Source organism: Miscanthus floridulus, chromosome 5 (genome assembly GCF_019320115.1).
Source record: "Miscanthus floridulus cultivar M001 chromosome 5, ASM1932011v1, whole genome shotgun sequence".
Taxonomy (NCBI): Eukaryota; Viridiplantae; Streptophyta; class Magnoliopsida; order Poales; family Poaceae; genus Miscanthus; species Miscanthus floridulus.
In genome coordinates, this window is record NC_089584.1 from 82,066,929 (window position 1) to 82,089,313 (window position 22,385).

Consider the following 22,385-nt stretch of genomic DNA (forward strand, 5'->3'; position numbering starts at 1 on the left):
AAACCCACAATAGGGCTTGATTACACTTACAATCTCTCCTTTTTTGGTGATTGATGACAACCCAATTAGAGCTTACAAAAGATATGAAATCAAAACTGAGATTTTCGAACTATGGGTGTAGGAGCCTCCCCCTAAATATGTGAATAGAGATTTGAATTCTCAATTTGGCATAAAAGGCCATGATTCACATTTTAGGTGTGATGGGAACCTCCTTCTACATCCATGCCTATTGTGGGGTGCTGAACAAAGTGTCACAGGAATAAATATGATGCATATGACAGGTTATATCAGTTCAAGCACACAAGACCCTGGCTGATACAGCATAGGGGGGCACTGCCGGCCCCAAAGGGCGGCATTGCCGTCCTGACTATATCGGTCAGGTAGCAATCAGGTTCCTACAGCAGATCATATGAATATAAAATAATCTAAACTCAGAATATGATAAGCTAAAATAGTAACCATGAATACATGTCTATATCCGAAGCAAATTAAGTCACAAAGTAGCATATTTCATAAAATAGAGTTTTGAGCGACTCTCAAACTCACAACCTAACAACTACTCTCATAGGATCTGGACAAAAAGTGTAGCTACAGAGAACTCATGGCGTCAAAAATCTGTTGACCCCTCTAATTTTCTCCCCCTTTGGCATCAAGTACCAAAAAGAGAAGAAAAAGAAGAAAAGTCACTCGTCACTGTCGGAGTCGATGTGGGCACGTCCGACGATGTGGGTATGAGAAGTGAAGCGTGCTGAACGTCGCGGAGGAGATGCCCCAGCTAAAGTAGAAGGACCTGGCTGATCCGTCGAAGGACGTGGTCTCCTAGAATATGTGCGAAGCAAGACTGCCTAAACATGTGGATCGGCCTCTATGGAGTGAATCTCTGCACCAAGGTCCTGCTGCCATGGGGGCTGCTCAAAATGCTGCCCCTGTGGGTACCTGTAGTACTGACTGAATGCCTCATATGAGTGCCCATACTGCTGATCATCTGGCTGTTCATAATGATGCTCATGTGGCTGATCCTGCTCTTCGTCAGAGGAAGAAAGGCGAGGCAAGTTAGGAAACTGAGGTGGTGACTGCACTGGTGGAAGAGGTGGCAGCCCCGCCATCTCCCTAGCATGCCTCACTGCTTCCCTATTTTCCATTCTATCCTCATAAGTAGTCTATGATGTATATGCATAATGAGTAAAGATAGCCTTCATCTATGCACTCATCTTCCCCCATTTAGACTTCTTCTTTTGTTCCCTAGCCCTGGACGGCTCAGGAATGTCTCTATGTTCAGCTCTAGAAGAGTGAAGACCTGCTGCCCCACTATCTCCATGTCCTCCAGAACAAGTGCGCTGAGTGGCTGACCCAAGTCCCCCTAAGCCACCATGGATCTTTTTGATCTTATAAACAGTGTGCTCACAATCCTTAGGGAACCACATGCCAGTCACTCTCTCAATCATAAATATGAGGTAAGGAGCATAGGGCAAAGATCTCCTCCCATCATCCATGGCATATGCTAGCTCAACCCAAATAAACCTTGGAACATTAAACTTTTCACTACTGGGAAACCTAGACAATACATTAGTGATGTAGCCATTCAAATCTGTTTCATTGTCTTTGGGGTTAAGAGTGATCCTAAAAAGATTGTTCATGATGTAATAGAAGCTCTTGAGCTTGGTCCTTGACCAATTAGGAACTGCAAGATTTTGATTCTCCCACATGAAGCTTACTTCCATTGGCTCAAGACGACGTTCATTATGAATCCTCTCATATCCCCTGTGGATCTGTCCAAAACCAAGAATACGACAGAAGGTGACAAAATCAATACGATAATGTCGCCCATCAGTCATCCAATGAAGCTCATCCACTTCTCTGTTCCAATAGTAAGTGGCATGGAACTGTATAAGAATCTCCCTGTTCCAATCATACCTGAAACTCATGATATCTGTCATCTCAAAGCGGTCACAGGTCTTGATGGCTGTAGCAAACCCATGATCATCCTTGCTCTCTAAGTCACCAAAATCAATGTACTGCATCTTGCTAATCTTGTCATTTGGCTTGGATAGGATGGTTGTGGCATAAAAATCAGATTAGAAAGCATTCCAAAATCTATAATCAATACCACTGGACCTATTAGAGGAGTAGGGATCAATCTCTCTAGCTTCACCTGTCTTCTTCCAACTCATGGAATAATCAAGAACTGTATGATTGTCACTGTTTTGGGGAGGATTGAGGTTGAACCCATCAGTATTTTCTCTCATGTAGCTGCTATCAAACTCTAAAATATGTAGAGGAGAATTAGGCCACACACTAATAGTCATTCCCATCCTCTGAATTCTTTCTTCTTCAGCAAGGTCTTCATCAAGATTTCTGTCACTGGGAATATAGCTTGCCTGTCCCCTGCCTCTCTTGACCTTTTGCTTAGTTGACATCACATTCCTTTTTCCTCGGTCCATCTATGTAATTAAATGAGACTTGATAAGAAACTGTATAAGATAATAAGTTAGAAACAGTTGCAAGCAGGCTTTAACAAGAAAAAGAATTTTAAAAATGACACAGGAAGCTTTGCTGGATTTGGAATTAGCATGATAGGGCGGCACTGCCGCCCCCTGAGGCCGGCACTACCGCCCTCAGTTGCTTCACTAGTTCATTTTCAACTTTCTTGTTCTGGCTAAATCCTACTTTCAACAGTGTCTATCCATCATCACAATTTCATAATCACAGTCTAAACGAAAAATATTTGAAACCCTAGCCATGGATTTGAAAGATTGAGTATGAAAAACTTTTAGAAACATTTTTTATAAATGAATCCAATCCATTCTGAACTTCTAGATTAATGAGATTGAGTATAGCAGTTAGAATCTGCTAGGGGTACCATTAATGATCCCATGGGCGGCATTGCCACTCTCCCCAAAATCATCCAACCGTTGAAACTCAAAATCATTTTGATTTACTCATCAAAAACCTTTCTAAACCCTTCATACTCCCCCTAGAAATAGAAATCCATGACTAAAACTTTCACATTGCATAGATCGAATGGGGTTAGGGTTTCACCTTGCTTCCAAAATGATGGAGTGGAGGGAGAAGAGGAGAAAGGGCTCGACCAGGAGCTTCCTGCAGGGGGCCAGCGACGAGGAGACTCGGCCAGCTATAGGGGCGGCACTGCCGGAGTGGCAGCCCGCAGGGAACGGCGACGGCGCGTGCTTGAGGGAGAAAGAAAGAGGAGCACGGGCGTCAATGTTGGCTGGGAGAGAAGGAGAGAGTTGGGTCGGGGCCAGGGAATGAAATAGATAGAAGAGAACGGGCCCCGCAACCCAGCCAAAATTGGCAAAAAAATGGCCCAGTTTTCAGAGGGCGACACTACCGGCCATTAAGAGCGGCACTGCCACCCTGCCAATTTTGCAGGGATTACAGTGAAACTTTATGACCCCCTTTACCTCAGATATGGATACATATTATCTAAATATCATGACTAGTAAGCAATCAATAATACAGACAATGGTCATGACACTTAGTTGACCTTTTTAAATGGTTTTGAAACACAATGTAATATCCTTTTTAAATCATTTTCCTATGTTGCTAGGTTGTCAAATAGAGGTATGCCATATTTCAAACCATGTTATGAGAATCAAGTATATTTAGCTCACTACGTAAAGCACAAAACCTTGACTCGTCGAGAGGCTTAGTGAAAATATCGGCTAGTTGTTTTTCGGTGCTCACATGACGAATTTCGATATCTCCTTTGGTTTCATGGTCTCTCGGGAAGTGATGTCGGATGTCTATATGTTTGGTTCTTGAGTGGCTTACGAGATTGTTTGCAAGCTTTATGGCACTTTCATTGTCACACAAGAGTGGGATTTTGGTGAATTGACATCCAAAATCACGAAGGGTTTGCCTCATCCAAAGTAGTTGAGCACAACATGCACCGGCTGCAACATACTTGGCCTCGGCAGTGGAAAGAGCTACATAATTTTGCTTCTTTAAACTCTAAGATACTAGGGACCGCCCAAGGAATTGACATGTCCCCGAAGTGCTTTTTCTATCTACCTTGCAACCGGCATAATCGGAATCCGAATAGCCAAGTAGATTGAACTTGGAGCCCTTGGGATACCATAAGCTAAGGTTAGGAGTGTGTACTAAATATCTCAAGATTCTCTTAACAGCCACTAAATGACACTCTTTCGGGTTGGCTTGAAATCTAGCACACATGCACACGCTAAGCATTATGTCCGGCCTAGATGCACATAAGTAAAGTAGAAAGCCGATCATGGAGCGATATACCTTGATGTCCATGGCTTTCCCTTCTTCATTTAGATCAAGATGTCCATTGGTTGGCATGGGAGTTTTGATAGGCTTGGCATTCACCATGTCGAACTTTTTAAGCATATCATGGGTGTACTTGGTTTGGCTAATGAACGTCCCTTCCTTCATTTGCTTGATTTGAAACCCAAGGAAGAACTTCAGCTCACCCATCATGGACATCTCAAATCTCTTAGTCATGATCCTACTAAACTCATCACAATACACATGGTTAGTACTACCAAATATTATGTCATCGACATATATTTGACACACAAATATATCATTTCCAACTTTATGAGTAAAGAGTGTAGGGTCAGTTTTGCCTATTTCAAAGCCTTGTTTGAGCAAGAATTCCTTAAGGCATTCATACCATGCTCTTGGTGCTTGCTTAAGCCCATAGAGCGTCTTTTGGAGTTTATAGACATAGTTGGGGAACTTGGGATCTTCAAACCCCGGTGGCTGCTCCACATACACCAACTCTTGTATTGGGCCGTTGAGGAATACACTCTTGACATCCATTTGGTACAGCTTGAAGTCATGATGGGCAGCAAAGGCTAGAAGCATTCGAATTGTTTCAAGTCTTGCCACCGATGCATATGTTTCTTCAAAGTCTAAGCCCTCTACTTGAGTGAAGCCTTGGGCCACCAATCTTGCCTTGTTTCTTGTTACCACGCCATTTTCATCTTGCTTGTTGCGGAAGACCCACTTGGTACCAATGACATTGGTATTGGGCCTTTCCACCAAGTTTCATACTCGATTTCTCTCGAAGTTGTTGAGCTCTTCTTGCATGGCCATGATCCAATCTGGATCTCCAAGTGCTTGTTCTACCTTGAGAGGTTCCAAAGAGGAAACAAACAAGTAATATTGACAAAAATTTGCTAAATGTGAATAAGTTGTTACCCCCTTTCGAATGCTCCCAAGGATGTTGTCAACGGGGTGATCACATTGTATAGTTTGACATAGCCTTGGATGCTCAACACCTCCTTGTTCTTCTTTTGGACCTTTAGCTTCTTCTTGTTCAAAGATAGGCTCCAAGTTGAGCCCTTGAAGTGGTGGAGTAGGAGTTGAAGGAGCTGCTGCTGAGGTGGATGGGGCGGCACTGTCGCCCTACTGATTTTCAGCAGGTGAGTGCTGCCCTTGTCGATGGAGTACGTCAGCGGAAATTTGTGCAACAACATCCTGGGGATCCTCATCATCAGTGGCTCGATCTTCTTGTGGCCTAATGTCGCCTATAGCCATTTGCTTGATTACCTCACATGGTGGATCCTCCTTTTCTACAACACTTGAATCAACTTGCTCCACTTGAGAGCCATTAAATTTATCAAATGTCACATCTACCGTGACTTCAACTCTACCCATGGTTTTGTTGAAGACACGATAGGCATGCTCATTTGATCCATAACCAAGAAGAATGTCTTCATCAACTTTAGGTGCGAATTTAGAGGTTTTGGGTCTTTTGTTAAGTATAAAACACTTGCACCCAAACACTCTAAAGTATGACACCTTTGGTTTGTTACCGGTTAGAAGCTCATATGAAGTCTTCTTGAGTTTCTTGTGTAAGTAGAGGCAGTTGATGGCATGGCAAGCGGTGTTGACGGCGTCACTCCAAAAGAGGTCTGACGTCTTGTACTCATCTAGCATTGTCCTTACTATATCAAGAAGTGTACTATTCTTCCTCTCTACTACACTATTTTGTTGAGGGGTGTAAGGAGTTGAAAACTCATGCTTGATGCCCTCATCATCAAGAAACTCTTCAACTAGAGTGTTCTTGAATTCAGTCCCATTGTCACTTCTTATCTTCTTAATAGGAAGACCGAACTCCCTTTGTGCCATTCTCACAAATATCTTGACTTCTCTTGCACCTGGGACTTATCATAAACAAAGAACATCCAAGTGAAACAGGAATAATCATCAACAATAACTAGACCATATTTGTTACCCCCGATGCTTAGGTAGGCGACCGGTCCAAAGAGATCCATGTGAATCAACTCCAACGGTTGTGTGGTGGTCATGATGCTTTTTGGTGGGTGAGGTACACCTACTTGCTTTTCGGCTTGGCAAGCACTACAAATCCTGTCTTTCTCAAATTGAATATTGGTTAGTCCAAGGATGTGGTTATCTTTTAGGAGTTTGGCCAAGTTCCTCATCCCAACATGAGCTAGTCGGCGATGCCATAGCCAACCCATGCTAGATTTTGCCACTAAACAAGTCTCAAGCTTAGCTTTACTTTTCTTGAAATCAACTAGGTAAAGCTTGTTCTTGAGGCGACCCATAAAGACAATAGAGGAATCCTCCCTCTTAGAGACTTCCACACCCTTATTCGTGAAGAGACAATTGTATCCCATTTCACATAATTGAGAGACGGACAACAGATTGTACTTCAAGGAATCAACATGTAAGACATTTGTAATTGAATGATCAAGTGTAATAGCTACTTTACCAAGTCCAATCACACCCCCTTTTGAATTGTCACCAAATATGATATTCTCATATGAATTTGTAGTTGGGGAATATGATGAGAACATACTCCTTTCTCTGGTCATATGATTTGTACAGCCACTGTCAAGCACCCAACTTGACCCACCGGAGGAGTATGCCTGCAACACAAGTTTAGTTCCTAGTTTTAGGTCCCCAAATATTCTTGAGGCCTTGCATGTTAGTCACAAGAACTTTAGGAACCCGAATGAAAGCATTATGATAAACATTTCGACCATTGCCAACAAACTTGGCAAGCACTTCGCCCTTGATGTTGTGCTGCAAAACAAAATTAGAATTCAAACATTGTTGAGGTGTTTTTGCCTTTGGTTGATAAGCATATCTATTTGGAGTGACCTAGATAGATTTCTTTGGTTTCTGGATAACCTGCTCAGGATGAGACACCTTCTTCTTGGGCTTGACATGAGCAGAGGAGGAGGAGGTGGTCTTCCCTTTTCTGTGGGGGGCGGCACTGTCGCCCGTAGGCTACGGTGCTGCTCTGGGCTAGCCTTGTGCCACCATTTGTGCAGACCCATCTATACCTTCCTTCCCTTTGCTCATGAACTAAACACACTCATATCCATTGATTACCTTTTTCCCATTGGTTTTACCTCCATGAGTGTGCCCAAACCCATCCTTGATACGTAGATTTCTTCCACCTTTGTATTGTAGCCTCTTTGGTTGTTCAACTTTGCCACCAGCAGGTTTCTTGCCTTCCATGCATCTTTTGCCTAACATGGCATTGAGCCTAGCAATCTCCTTTTTCACAACCTCCATGTTTGCAAGGTTAGTGGAATAAACATTTAAGTCAAGAATATAGCATTTTCCACACCCTTGGCTAGTGGAGGGAATAGAAGTGTCATTTGTGTTAGAGGGCAGTGGGGTGCTCTCACATAGAAGATTATATTGCTCCTCAAGTTTGTTGTACTTTTCAACTAAGACACAATACTTGTCATTGAGTGCAATATTTGCCTTCTTTGTGAGAGCATGTTCTCTTTGTTCTTCGGCCAAGGCCTTGTTCAAAGAGTCCACCTCACTTCTCTCTAACTCAAGAGCTTCCTTGCAACCAATATACATCTTTTCGGTTTCCTCAAGATTTTCATCTCTATCGACTAGCTCGGCTTTGACACTTTCTAATTCCTTCATTAGATTTATGATGAAGAGCTTGGTCTTAGGATCCAACTTTTTAGTTAATTTAGCATATTTCTCAACATCACTAGTTTCGTCATCACTAGAGTCACTAAGTTCACTACTAGAGATGTCACTAGGAGGTGGAGGAGATTTGGCTTTTTGTTTTACCTTCTCACCCTTTGCCATAAGACAAATGTGAGTAGAGTGGTGGTCATCATCATCGGACATATTGTTGAAGAGCCTTGGTGTAGAGGATGGCTTTTGGATGGCCACGGTTGCAACCTTCACATCCTCATCACTTGACCCCTTAGTTGAGTCCTACTCATGCCCAATGTGTGCCTCTCCCATTTGCATGTATCTCTTTTTGTATTTATGCTTGCCTTCATTGTTGTCCCTCTTGTATTTGTTGTCTTTCTTCTCATAAGGACACTTAGCAATGAAATGCTCGGTGCTGCCACAATTGTAGCAAGTCCTCTTCTTCTTGTTTAGGAACCTTCTTTTCACTATTTTATACCCATTCCTTTTCAGCCCCTTATGATAGCTCTTCATGAACAAAGCCATGTCATCAATCTTCATGTAATCAGCCCCATCATCTTCATCTTCACTTGAGGATGAACTTGGATCATCATTTTGTGGAGTTGACTTGATTTCCTTGGGCTGACTTGTTGATGCTTGCTTGCTGCCCTTCGCCTTGTTGGAGGTGCCTTGATTGCTTGATTTATTGGCCTTGAGAGCTACTTCCTTGATTTTCATGCCTTCTAGCTTGGCTTGCAACTCACCAAGTTTTCTCCTCTCATTGGATTCTTCTCTTTGCATGTCAAATGTCAACAATCTTTCAAGCACATCATTTGGTGTGAAGTGCTCAAACTTCTTCTTATCTCTAATCAAGGTAACTACGGTCTCATTTTTTGGTGAGTAGGCTTCCAATATAACCTTCACCACTTTGTGATCATCAAGCTCATCACATCCATAGCCTCTAATCTTGCCCACCAAGGTCATTAATCTATCAAACATCTCTTGTGGCCTCTCTCCATCAACAATCACGACCCTATTGAGCTTAGCCATCAACAAATCAATCTTTGCTTTCCTCACTTTATCAACACCTTCATGTGCTAGATGCAAAGTGTCCCAAATCTATTTTGCAACATTGACATTCATCACTCGGTTGTACTCATTTCCATCCAAGGCACTAAGAAGAATGCTTGTGGCTTGACCATTGAGATGGACAGCAGCTAACTCTTCATTTGTTGGCGTTTTGGGATCTTTCGGTGGCTGCAATCCATTCACCATAATCTCCCAAAGACCGGGGTGAAGACCTACAAGATAGGCACTCATCAAGTGCTTCCACTTGGCAAAGTTTGTCCCATCAAAATGAGGTAACTTGTCCACGGGTACATTGATAAATGACCTTTTGTTATGGTTAGACAAATAAGAATAATTAAAGGATACGGCGGTATATTTGTTCTTGTTATTGTTGCTGCCCTTGTTATCGCTATCCTTCTTCTTGTCCTTGCTCTTCACCTTCTTGCTATCTTTCGAAGCATGGTATGACACATCATCATCTCCATCATCTGAGCTACTAGAGAGCTCACTAGATGATGCATCATACTTATTCTTCTCTTGCTCTTGAGCTCTTGCTGCCTTTCTCTTGGCTCTTGCCTCTCTTGTGATTCTTCTAGCTTCTTTTCTTTTCTTCTTGTCTTTGAGCCGCTGCTCTTCCTTCTTCTTTTCTCTTGTTGCGATCTTGGAGGCTTTTCTTTCTTTTCTTGCCTTTCTTCTTTTGGCATCGGCGGTCTTAGGTTCTTTGATGGTGGCATCACTTGCTGTCGACATGGACAGCTTGCTGCTGCTGTCGACATCCTCGATGTGCACACCACTTGCGTCAGCGTCGCGAACAGTCCTCGAACCTCCTCCTTCTTCCATACTTCATGTGGTGAAGCGTATACGAAGTAACCTTGCTCCGATACCACTTGTAGGATCTATAGGAAGATAAAGGAGGCCTAGGGGGGTGAATAGGCCTGTAAAAATCCAACTCAAAAATCTGTCAGAACCGAGGGCGGCACTACCAGCCTGAAGGGCGGCACTGCCGCTCTTGGAAAATAAATCTAACACGGCTGAGATTTTACGGAGATAAACCTAACCCCACTAGCTGCTTAATCCTGCAATATAAAGATAAGATCCAGTTCGAAGATTGAATACCACAGAAACTCCACACAAGAGTGGATCGAGCAACCAAACCCTAACACCAGCTACCAAAGAGCTAAACCAGCAAGTAAACAAGATGAAGCACGCGAGACACAAGATTTATCCCGTGGTTCAGCTCACAACAAAGGTTTGCCTACGTCCATGTTGTTGAGGAAGCCACAAAAGACTTGGGCTTGCCACTAAGGCTTCCCTTACCCTCGTTCTCAAATCAAGAGAATGAACTCTTGAAGTGAGAGGTGATTTCTTAGCTCTGAGAATGAGGTTATAAACCTTCCAAGGCTGCCACACAAGTTGGCAAGACTAAGGGCGACGCCTAGCCGGCTAGGAGCAAGCTCCAAAAGTAACAAACCCTAGAACCTCCGGCCAAACGTGAACCAAATGCTCTTAGACTTTGGGAATCAGTGGATTTTCTCTCCAATCGAGTTTTGTTGCCTTTTCTCTCAAGTTTTGATGGTTAGTATCAAGGATTTGCTTGAGGGATAAAGGAGCAACAATGGAGGAGAGAGGTGAGCTTTGGTTCTGTTCTGTTTCGAGCAGAATGACTGAGTGAAGAAGATGACCGTTGTGGGCTGGGCCTGAAGGGTATAAATACCCCTTGGGTCCAACGATCAGTTAAGGGCGGCACTGCCGCCCTAGCCAAAACAGGTAAGTTGAAGTGAAATTTGGCTGGCTGTTTTGACTAGGTGAGAGGATGTAAATCTGAGAATTTAAGCATCTGGTTCAACAATTGACCAACTGTCCTAAAATCCCTCTTAATAGTACGGCTTTCCCTAAACTCAATTTCAAAACATAAAAGAATTTAAACCTCCTTTGAGCTAGGTCTAGCCACCTTTTGTAATTGGGACACCTGTAACCTGTACATCATCCTCATTTTTCGATTCCCTGCTTGTCATCTCGATAAAATCTCATTAGTCCTCTAATTTAGTGGTCATCAATGCCAAAACCCACAATAAGGCTTGATTGCACTTACAATTTTCTTTACTTGAGAAAGCAGTGCAAGCATGAGGAACAACATAGAAGCGGGCCCATATATGCGAAAGGACAGAAAACCTGGTCGACCTGGCTGCGTGCCGACCTGGTCGACCTATAACACGACCGTCTGCACAAGGTGTTGCCACCCACTATTAGGTGGCAAAATATACTGTCGAAACCACCTTTTGGGTGGAAACATTAACCAATTCAAAACATGTACTTGGGTATTTAATTTTTTTTTTGAAACTTGACACATCCATAGTACATACAAGTATGTACTCATACAAAAAAGTCAAGATGCAAACTCCAACTAGAAAAAAATCATACGAAAATGACAAATATGAGGTTCATGTGGACTAAAAGCCGCACATGAACCTAAAATTTGTCAGTTTCGTATGAATTTTCAACTGCGTGTTTGAATTCTAACTTTTGCACGTACGTATTAGTATGCACTAAGGATGTGCCAAGTTTCAAAATTTCTTAAATAACAAATACATTATTTACAATATATATTTTGATAACATATTTATTTACCTTTCTCTAGCATCAAACAAGAATATAATAGATATTTTTTATGAACTTTTCTTAAAGTTTTAGGGACAAACCTCTGTGTTACTTTGGGATAAACCCAAACATTCTTCCCCTGTCTCAATTTTATGTTTTCTTTTGAGACTCGCCATGTTTTTCAAAAGACTAGTGATGGTACAGTGAAGGCGAAGGCTACTGGTATACACGCTATAGGGAAGCTTCCGAATAAGATATGAGTCCCAACTCTCAAAATCACTTATAGATCACTACAAGTCCAACCTTGCTTGAGTTCCCAATAAGAGGCTCGTGAATTAGGGGGAGATGAGGCTCATATGGATGCAGTTTGGATGCATCAAGCAGACCTCGACTGCAACGCGGCCTTACCTCTCCGTGCCATCGGTTCCTTTTGTTTTGCAATGGACACCCCAAACATCCACTGCAAAATCAAGCTTCCCTTCACTTGTTTCCTACCCCACCGATCACCACAGACCACTTGAGGCCGGATTGCAATCCGAGACCACGAAGAGAAGGTTTCCTACCCCACGGATCACCCTTTGAGGCCAGATTGCAATCTCAGACAATATGTGGCATGCAAGAATTGATTCGTCTTAGACAGATGGAAAGCTTCCAACATGTCAAATAAAAATGAAGGTAAACTAGACGTAAGGTGGCTCAATGCTAAGTAAACGAGTACCCCTATCTCGCGTCCTTGAAAAAAGAAAAGTAAAATGAGCACTCACCAATTTAGGCTCCAGTCCAAGATGAACCTGTGATGAAATGGTATGACAAAGCTGACAAGGACATGTTAACATGTTGCGTGTGCTAAAAGAATATACTTAATAATAACTAAACAACAGTAGAACCACTTCCAGCTATTTTAAAATGTATATACAATAAAATGACAGAGTATATTACCTATTCTAGGGTTCGCATTAAACATGACGAAGGTCTTGGCATTCCTCGGAAATAAGGTTCCCCACATAAGAGGGGAAAAAAGGTCGATCTGTATGTAAGATAAAATTATCGAAAGTTTCAACGGCCACCCTGAAGTTACAAACCCATGCCCAACATGTGAATACATCGGTGGATCATCGTCATCCCCTTAACATCTACTACAGATGCCCAAATGTTGTCAAACTAGGGCCTTATCTTTAAATCTAAATGAACCTATGGGGGAAAGCCAAAGGAAGGGGACGCGAGGCTAAAGATACTTGGTGGTGGAACGAGGAAGTCCAAAGGGCTATTAAGGAGAAGAAAGAATGCTATAGACGCTTGTACCATGACAGGAGTGTGGACAACATAGAGAAGTACAAGGTGGCAAAGAAGACTGCAAAGCAAGCTGTAAGTGTGGCAAAGGGTAGAGCGTACGAGGATCTTTACCAACATTTGAGTACGAAGGAAGGAGAGACGGACATTTATAGGATGGCTAGGATTCGTGAGAGAAAGACACGGGACTTCAACCAAGTTAAGTGCATTAAGGATGAAAGGGAGCATCTCTTGGTGAAGGAGGATGAGATCCGACATCGATGGCAAGAGTATTTTGATAAATTGTTCAATGGTGAGAATATGGACACAACCTTTCAGTTGGATGACTCTTTTGATGACACCAATAGGCGCTTTGTGCGGAGAATCCAAGAATCTGAGGTCAGAGAGGCGTTGAAAAGGATGAAAGGAGGTAAGGCGATGGGACCAGATGGTATCCCAATCGAGGTGTGGAGATGCCTCGGGGACATAGCTATAGTATGGCTAACCAAGCTGTTCAACCATATTTTTCGATCGAACAAGATGCCTGATGAGTGGAGGAGAAGTATATTGGTACCGATCTACAAGAATAAAGGAGATATTCAAAGTTGTACGAATTACCGGGGAATTAAGTTGATGAGCCATACTATGAAGCTATGGGAGAGAGTTATCGAGCATCGCTTGAGAGCAATAACGCGGGTCTCTATGAACCAATTTGGTTTCATGCCCGGAAGGTCAACCATGGAAGCCATTTTCTTAGTAAGACAAGTTATGGAGCGATATAGGGAGAAGAAGAAGGACCTACACATGGTTTTTATTGACTTGGAGAAGGCTTATGATAAAATACCAAGGAATGTTATGTGGTGGGCTTTGGACAAACATAAAGTCCCAACGAAGTACGTCGGGCTCATTAAGGACATGTACAACAATGTTGTGACTAGAGTTCGAACAAGTGATGGAGACACGGATGACTTCCCGATTAGGATAGGACTACATCAAGGGTCAGCTTTGAGCCCTTATTTGTTTGCTTTAGTGATGGATGAGGTCACAAGGGACATACAAGGGGACATCCCTTGGTGTATGCTTTTCGCGGACGATGTAGTGCTAGTTGATGAAAGCCGGATAGGAGTGAACCAGAAACTGGAGTTATGGCGGGAGACTTTGGAGTCCAAAGGTTTTAGACTCAGTAGAACTAAAACTGAGTATATGAGATGTGACTTCGGCACTGCTACTCGGGAGGAGGAAGATGTTAGTTTGGAAGGTCAAGTAGTGCCTAGGAAGGATACCTTTCGATATTTAGGATCAATGCTACAGAGGGACGGGGATATTGATGAAGATGTTAGCCATAGAATCAAAGCAGGGTGGATGAAGTGGCGGCAAGCGTCTGGTGTCCTATGTGACAAAAGGGTACCACAGAAGCTAAAAGGCAAGTTTTATAGGACGGCGATTAGACCTGCTATGTTGTATGGTGCAGAATGTTGGCCTACGAAAAGACGACATGTTCAACAGCTAAGTGTCGCGGAAATGCGTATGTTGCGTTGGATTTGCGGTCATACTAGAAGGGATCGAGTTCGGAACGATGATATACGTGAGAGATTAGGGGTAGCGCCAATTGAAGAAAAGCTTGTCCAACACCGGTTGAGATGGTTTGGACATGTGCAACGGAGACCTCCAGATGCACCGGTGCGTAGCGGAATCCTAAGTCAGGATAGTAACGTGAAGAGAGGCAGAGGAAGACCGAAGTTGACTTGGGTAGAGGCAATAAAAGGAGACTTGAAAGGATGGAATATACCCAAAGACTTAGCCTTAGATAGGAGTGCTTGGAAGACAGCTATTCACGTGCCTGAACCTTGATTGCTTCTGATGGGTTTCAACTCTAGCCTACCCCAACTTGTTTGGGACTTAAAGGCTTTGTTGTTGTTGTTGTTGTTGTTGAACCTATGGGGGAAAGACAAGCCTTTCCCCACAAAAAAAAAAAAAAAAAAAATCTGAATCAAAGCTGCTTCCCGGGAATGATCGAGTCACTTCCTCTTGGATTCTGGACAGCTCTATATGGCACCGAAAAGAACTGCATCCGACTGGCACAAGATACACCATCTCCAGCAACTCCTGGCTTCAATCCACCAGGGGCTAAACGTGTCTTTCTCACCAGGAGCAACCGCCAAAAAAACTGTTGCTCTGTTCATTTCGCTTGTTTATGTGTAGTACATGTACAAGCTATTGGCTGCAGCACACGCAATTAGGTTTTCAGATGGGTGCCAAGCCAAATGGAGCAACTTTGTGCTCAGATCATAGGAATTTCCATTGGCATCTATTCCAGTGCTTTCTCCACCTGCATAAGGTTTACAATATTAGTAGCTGCAGTGAAAACTATTCTTTTGCAGCCTAACATGCCAAAGCATGAAGCTAACCTCGTCTAACTGCCCTTGTCAGAGTACTTAGGGATCTGGTAGCTCTAGTGGGATTCTGGAGCTGCCTCCTGTTCACAAGAAAAGTTAACACAGATATGATTAGTTCCAAGTTCCAAGCTACTACTCCCTCCGTTCCAAATTATAAATCACTTTGACTTTTTTGGTTCATCCATTTTGCTATGTATCTAGATATATTATTATATCTAATGCATAGCAAAATGGATGTACCAAAAAAAAAAGTCAAAGCGACTTATAATTTGGAATAGAGGGAGTACATTTGAATGACAAACGCTCATGTATGCTACTCAAACAATTTGGTGTATGGAAATCAATTTACATGAAGAAACAAGACATGCTTAAAGGTCAAATAGTTTTGCTTCCAACATTTTTCTTTAAAAAGTAGCACTACCTTGTAGGGTTTCGAGTTGCTTCAAGTGTTGTTGCCTCACTGCTACCAGTACCGCAACCAAACACACGGAAAATGTTGCTGAAGATGACAAATAGCTAGTTAGTTCCTGTTAATGAGGCCAAGCTGTATTACAACTGAACAAGCATATGAGACTACCTGTAGGAACCAGTTGCTACTCTTAATCCATCACCACTTTGACAACACTCAAATTTGTCAAAAATTGAGTCATTTTCATATAAATCGCATAACTGCAGTTTCAAGCAATACATGGATCAGGTTTGCACCAGTGAAAATATGTGCTATTCATTGTCCACAAAGAACCACCAATCATTCATCTTAACATGGAAGAAATTACCTTAGGCCTTAGATACTCATGAACCTGGAATGTTGCAACTGGACCAGAATTCATCTTAACATCCCAAAGCTGTAATAATAGACAAAGTATAATATTGGAAAAACACATGAAACAAATTTTACAGTGATAATTTGTTTGTTTCTGGAGAAAGGTAGCAATAGTATAATGTGGCTAATGGCATTATATCAAGTACAAGCATTACACGTGAAATAGTCTATGCAAGGCAAATATGTACAAGTGTTCATCTCAAGCAGACCCAGAAACCAAGGGTGTGTTTGGTAGGGATCTGGATTCTCCTAGAAACGTTTCAGTTCCAGATTCTCTCTAGAAACGTTTCTCTACTGAATCAGAATCACTTTGTGGAACCGTTTGGGTAGCTCGTTGGATTCTTGAAACTAGAACTAGAATCAAGCCAAACCAGGTTTTGGGTGTTTCTCAAGACTAGTACAAAAACAAGAATCGGTTCCAAGTGATTCTCCCTAAAATGTTTCTCTTTGTGGCATTTGGCAGCGATTCTAGTGATTCTACTGAGAATCTGAAACGTTTCTCGCAGAAGCATACGCAATGAGTGAAAGATCTCCACATTAAATAAGTTAATCAGATGATGTTTTCCATAGATTATTGAAAAAACAGGAACCGTGGTAAAAAAACAACAAAGGTCTCATCTTTTTGCCATGTCAGCTGCAAATTATTTATATTTAAAGTATCAGAAGTTACATGTACAGACCTTCAGAGTCATGTAATCGCGACTGAGAATATGTCTCCCATCCTTCGAAAACTTTATGTCCGAAATTGAAGCTATAATCTCTGTGAAAAATGATCTTGAACCTGGGGCCTCATGCTGCTCAAAGCTACAAGAAAACATGAACAGGTATAAAAATACAAGGAAACCTTTTTAGGATAATTGATAAGGGCAGTATCCACCTGATATTCTCCAAGTAGAGTATATTGAACATATAGGAAATAAAAAGTGTAAAATAAAACCTCACATTTGGGAATGAGTGTCGCAAAGGGCTGATTGCCGCAGATCAACAAGTCGAATGGAGCCCTTAGAGCTACTATACGCCAATGTATTGCAATGAGTAGGATGGAATTCAGCAGATGTTATCACCTCTGCATGTCATAGAACAAAGGCATAACTATCAGCAGCTAACAACAAAGATGCCACCAGTAGAAATTCAGAGATTATGTGATAAAAACAATAAAGGAAAGCTATAATAGACCTGAAACCCCATGTTTGAACCAACTTTATTCATTCATTCATGACACAACCATTTCAACAAACAAAGAACTAACTTAGTTCAACAATATGTTATTCACATGCAAGGAAATGGGAAGTGTCCTGAGTTTACAAGCTAGGCAGGTAGGTCGCACCTAGCCAGCTTGGGTTCATTTCCTAGCCTTTTCTAGGATGCAGCCAGCTGGATGCCTCTCCCCCTGAACTAGAGTCTCTCTTTATTTGGGAGCAAAAAAATAATGTTGTAATCATATGAAAAGACGTACAAACATGTGCTATGCACATAAAATTTCAGTCAGATTTGGTGAAGTACAAGTCACACTGCTCGCCAATAAGATTAAAAATACAGAAATCAACTTGTTCATTTAAGTATATTTTCTTATTTCACACCTATGACCTATCACACACATAATCAGCACAGTTAAGAAATAGTTTGTAGGTTTGGAACTTGGAAGTTATACCAGTGAGATCTTCCATGTTTGTAGGCTTAACATCAATAATATTGAAACTTTGATTGCTGATTTCCAAATTCCAGAGATTTATCCGCAAATCATCAGCTGATATAAATGTCTCACCATCGCTGTGGAAATAAAGATTACAAAGAATAAATATCACTACCCAAAAGATAAAATGGCAGAGGTTAAGCTACGATACATGAGGTGCAAATCAGCAACATAAAACTAGCTAATTATAAAAAATGTGGGAGATAAGGTGATCAATTAATAATATAGTCAGAATAATGTGGCAAATCAGCAACATCAGCTGATATACCATGCAGTTCAAGCACCAAAAAAAAATATTCTAAACACAGAATTTTCAGAAGACAGAAAAATGCGGTAAACCAAATTAAAATATGAGTACTCTTAAAATACCATGTGGGGAGTGACTTAATTTTTCCTTAAAATAAATTGTACAAAATATACACTATATTATCATATTAAGAGTAATAAAGGTTTTCACTACACAATTTCAACTAGCAACTATGAGTACTAGTTGAGGGATATCAGAACACCAAGGCACATACCACTTTGCTTAGATGATCACCCTAAACCAAAGAGACCCTAAGGGATGCTCAAAACTTTGGTTTGGCAATGGGAGTGCAAACAATCTACTCATACTGTAGGGTCAAATTTAAGTGGCTTGATTTACAAAACTACTAAATGCATCGGGTCATGTGCAAAGAGAGAGCAAATAGGCTTCATCTTCAGGAAGCAAATATTTTAGAACTAAAATTTCCATACCCAAATTCAATAGCTGAAAACCTTGAACGTTAGCTACGATACATTCAAATGCATATGTTGATATAAGTGACTGGTGTAGTGATGTGCAGGACCTGTTATTTGATATCGAATTTATATGGTAGTCATGTGCATGAGCATATACTCTTCGGCAGCTCATGGCAAGACTTGTTTCTTGGCTTGTAACCTGTAAACAGGTTAGACTGAGTCAATGTAACAAACTATGAAAAGAAAAGGTGGTTACATAGACAGGAAAGATGATAGAATCAACTAAAATACATTTTTCAGCTGCACAAATTCCAAGAATTAGCTTAATAGTTCTAAATAATTAGAATATGTTTTCACAAGGTGCATAAATGAAACTGAGTTAAGTACAACTACCACAGGCAGGCGAAGCAAAGGAAGCCCGCCAGGTTTTAGAGCATTGCCATTTGAGAGAGATGGGCTCAGATAGCCCACGCCACCAGGACTACCATTTGCAGGAGTAGTTGAATGGTCCAAATTCATCTCAGATACCTTTTTTACCTTCTTTTCTTGGACCTACATATCAAGGATTAATATTCAAACTAACAAAAGATTGATTAAATACAACAATATTTCAATGTCTGGTGTGGTGCATCTTGCATTCTTATGTGCACACATGAGGTGGGTATAAAAAGCACAGTTCAGCATTCCTTGGGATGAAATGGACAAAATTTGAACATCAGATACTTTAAGAAATATCAATGAGTAGCACATGAAAATGCACTGTGTAGTTTCTAAAGTTTACAATACATACAAAGATGAACAGGGTTTCTAAGTTTACCACATGAATACAATTGAAGAAATCTAAGGCATGATTTCGAGAGGGAAAAAAAAGGTTATAAGGTACTTCCTAATTATTTAGTGCTGATGCTTACCTTCCAAAACTTTATTGTTTTGTCATTTGTGGATAGAAGAAACAATGCACCGTTTGCTGCTTGACACCACTTTATTTGGTTAATCTTCTCTTCAATTTCCAAGCTCTTAAGGTAATCAAACTAATTCCATAACAACATCATTTTGTCAAATTTTAAGTAATTCAGAAGACACATAATACCACTTAACAATGCTTGCGAGAATATACCTCTGGTTCGTGGCTTTGAAACTCAGTTTTGTAGCGAAATTCGGGATGCCTGCTGATAGAATAATCAGCTTTCTCAGCATCTTTTCTACAGGCATGCTAAAGGAAAAAAAACAAACAAAATATGTTTAGCCATCTGAATACAGAAGGAAAAAGTTTGCAGGCTTTGGTGTACAGTTCAATATGCATACATCTTTGACATCGGTCCTTTCAAATAAAACAACTCGTCCACCTCTGTCTCCAGTGGCAAGATGATGTCCTGATTTATTGAACTCTATTGCTGAGATGATGTCAACTGCAGAGAATGAAAGCAAGAAAAGGTTAAGTTAGTTTGCAGACATAATAAATAACAATGGTCTACAATTGAGCATACAAGAAACAGTGGGAAAACATGTACCGTAGCAGGCTACCATCCACTCATAATGGCTTATTAGATGCACAAAAATAAAATCAGCACTAAAAGCCAAGGCATAAATGAAGAAATGCTAGCATGACTAGCAATGTTTTAATCCGATAGTTCACAGTTGCCAACCAGTTTAACCCGAAGAAGAAAAAAAAATTAAGAATATAAGGTTCAGCCTAACTGAGATTAAGTGAAGGTTATTAAAGTGAGTGATTCAGATGTGACTCTGAAGACAACAATAACTGAAACCAGGAGTTTCAAAACTATGCGGAGGAATTAGAGTATTCACATGGTTCAAAAATCTTAGTAAATGCAGGCAATGGCCAATGGGCAACAAAGACCTCAATATAAAATTGGATCTACAAAGAATTTGAAGGGGCCATTCTTCAAAAGGAAACTTTAGAACAGAACAATGGTAGACTTGGGAGAAACCATGAACATTTGGCATCATTTAGAACAATTAGCTAAAGCCAAGTTAACATCCATGCAGGTGACGATGAGCAGGACACAAATAGCTAGTACAGGTAGGGACTGACTCAACCACAGAGCGTCGACTCATGCAAATAGATGTACCAGTTACATGGTGTCGAGCACAGGAATGAGGAATCAATAAAATAAGTTGGATCAGACCCTTGTAGAGATGTAGAGTTATCCGCAGTTTGGCTTCTTTGGTGCACTAATAGATGCTGCTTGCTGGTATAGCCAGGGACCAATTCAAGCAAAATGACATGCATGAATACAGAGTATCCATTAGATGTTTAATTTATGCCAATAAACCTACCAATAACATGGTACCAAGCACAGGAATCAAAGCAATAAGTGAATTATATGCAGTTTGGCTTCTTGGGTTCAGAGATAGTGATTTGAGTGCAGTAAGCCCACTAATTAGGGTAGTAGAAAAATAATTGGCTATTGAAATAATACTAAAAGAATCTTTTTCCCCAATATATGTTCATTGTTATCTGAATATTACATAACCTAAGACAACTGCACACCAGCGTATGCTCGACACATCAATAGAGAAATAGCAACATGCATCCCAAAAATGATATTGCCGGTTTATGCATACAAGGCATGAAATCATTTTCCAGAATAATTCGCTAGTCAATTCACATTGACAAAAATTGTCAGATAGTGGCCACGTCCGATGCAGCATTCAATAACCCTACGTGTCACAAGCACGAGCATGTGCAGCATCACCCCATCTCACCGAGTCAGAACTAGATGATCATGGATCCTATTTGTACCACATATATATAATGAAAGCAAGTATGGTCTGTCTAGCCAGCCAAATATGTAATTGCAACAGCATAGTAGCAAGAAATCCCATGTACAGCACTAAGCATTACTCCTTGGAGTATGCATTCTACCTTTCATCCACCTATGGATGGCCTCAACTGCACCACCGAATGGCACAGAGGTACTGGTACACATCTACCAGTCAAGACTATATTTGCACTGATCCAGAAGGCAGTAAATTCTGCATCCCTAGCACCAAAGCATCGAGATTTAGCGCATCCCATCCAAAGCCAGCACTGATTCCTGGGTCGATCTAAGCAGGACCCCCTCTAACCAACATACCAGCAGCGCCCATTCACGGCCCCTAGCCTCCGACCGAGCTCCGGGGCATAGAAGCACTAAGATCCAGCAGGTAGCAGCAGCGACGAGTGACGCAAAGGCGCAGGACATGGGAGGAGTAGGGAGAAGAGGGATCGATCGGTACCATCCTGGACTTCCTCCCCGGCGCTGCGCTCGCCGAACACCTGCGAGAACCTCCACTCGAGCGGCTTTGTCGGGGAGGGCGGCGGCGGCGCCTGTGCCTGGGCCGCAGGCGGGGGCGAGGCTGAGGGCGAGCGCTCTGGTGCCGCAGCGCCGTTCATCGTCGTCGGGGCGGGATCGGCTGCGGAGCGGGCGGGATCGGGGGGGCGGGGGCGGGGGGAGATGGCGAGAGGGGCGGGCTACGCGGGCGCTGCTGCGGCGACGGCGATGCCGGCGAGGGTTTGGGGTTTCATGCGGGCGGAATGGCCAATGATATATGGAGAGAGGGAGGCAGCGAGATTTGGAGAGAGGGAGGCAGCGAGACGGGGGAGAGGGAGGTGATGGTGGGGGCAGGGCAGCCGCGCCGATACGACAACGGAGAGGGAAGAATCCAAAACGATTTCTTTTCGATGGTTTTAGCCGTGTATCATTATAAAAATTTATAATTACTCATAACTCATTAAAAAGTTTGAACGGTCATAAGTTCCAACTCTTTTGCCCTCCACACCATTCCGTCGACTATTACAGCTAACGGTGTCAAATGAAGCTGCGTAAAGATGAATATGCCCTCAGGCTAGAGAAGCTAAATGAAGTTGCATTTACCTCCTGTGCCACTCATCATCACATAGCTG

General features: G+C 41.9%; 2 protein-coding genes across 3 annotated transcripts; both read right to left on the reverse strand.

The window, feature by feature from the left end:
- Positions 1 to 845: 845 nt before the first annotated feature.
- LOC136454830 (uncharacterized) lies at positions 846 to 9,816 on the reverse strand. The gene is made up of 6 exons (XM_066455095.1): positions 9,343 to 9,816; positions 2,611 to 2,679; positions 2,108 to 2,441; positions 1,915 to 1,993; positions 1,566 to 1,620; positions 846 to 1,160 (listed from the first exon to the last, which is right to left on the reverse strand). The coding sequence occupies exons 1-6, from the start codon at positions 9,814 to 9,816 to the stop codon at positions 846 to 848; spliced, it is 1,326 nt and encodes a 441-aa protein (XP_066311192.1).
- A 5,217-nt stretch (positions 9,817 to 15,033) lies between these two features.
- LOC136450132 (serine/threonine protein phosphatase 2A 55 kDa regulatory subunit B beta isoform-like) lies at positions 15,034 to 22,093 on the reverse strand. 2 transcript variants are annotated; one of them, XM_066450441.1, is made up of 14 exons: positions 21,719 to 22,093; positions 19,784 to 19,887; positions 19,596 to 19,691; positions 19,390 to 19,509; positions 18,872 to 19,030; positions 18,586 to 18,677; positions 17,714 to 17,832; positions 17,005 to 17,128; positions 16,743 to 16,866; positions 16,016 to 16,084; positions 15,817 to 15,908; positions 15,661 to 15,738; positions 15,252 to 15,319; positions 15,034 to 15,172 (listed from the first exon to the last, which is right to left on the reverse strand). In XM_066450441.1, exons 1-14 carry the CDS (start codon positions 21,873 to 21,875, stop codon positions 15,036 to 15,038), a joined length of 1,539 nt encoding a protein of 512 aa, XP_066306538.1. In that variant the 5' UTR covers positions 21,876 to 22,093; the 3' UTR covers positions 15,034 to 15,035. The 2 variants fall into 2 exon arrangements, with proteins under 2 accessions (XP_066306538.1, XP_066306536.1); XM_066450439.1 differs by having other exon boundaries at positions 18,869 to 19,030.
- Between the last annotated feature and the right edge of the window lie 292 nt (positions 22,094 to 22,385).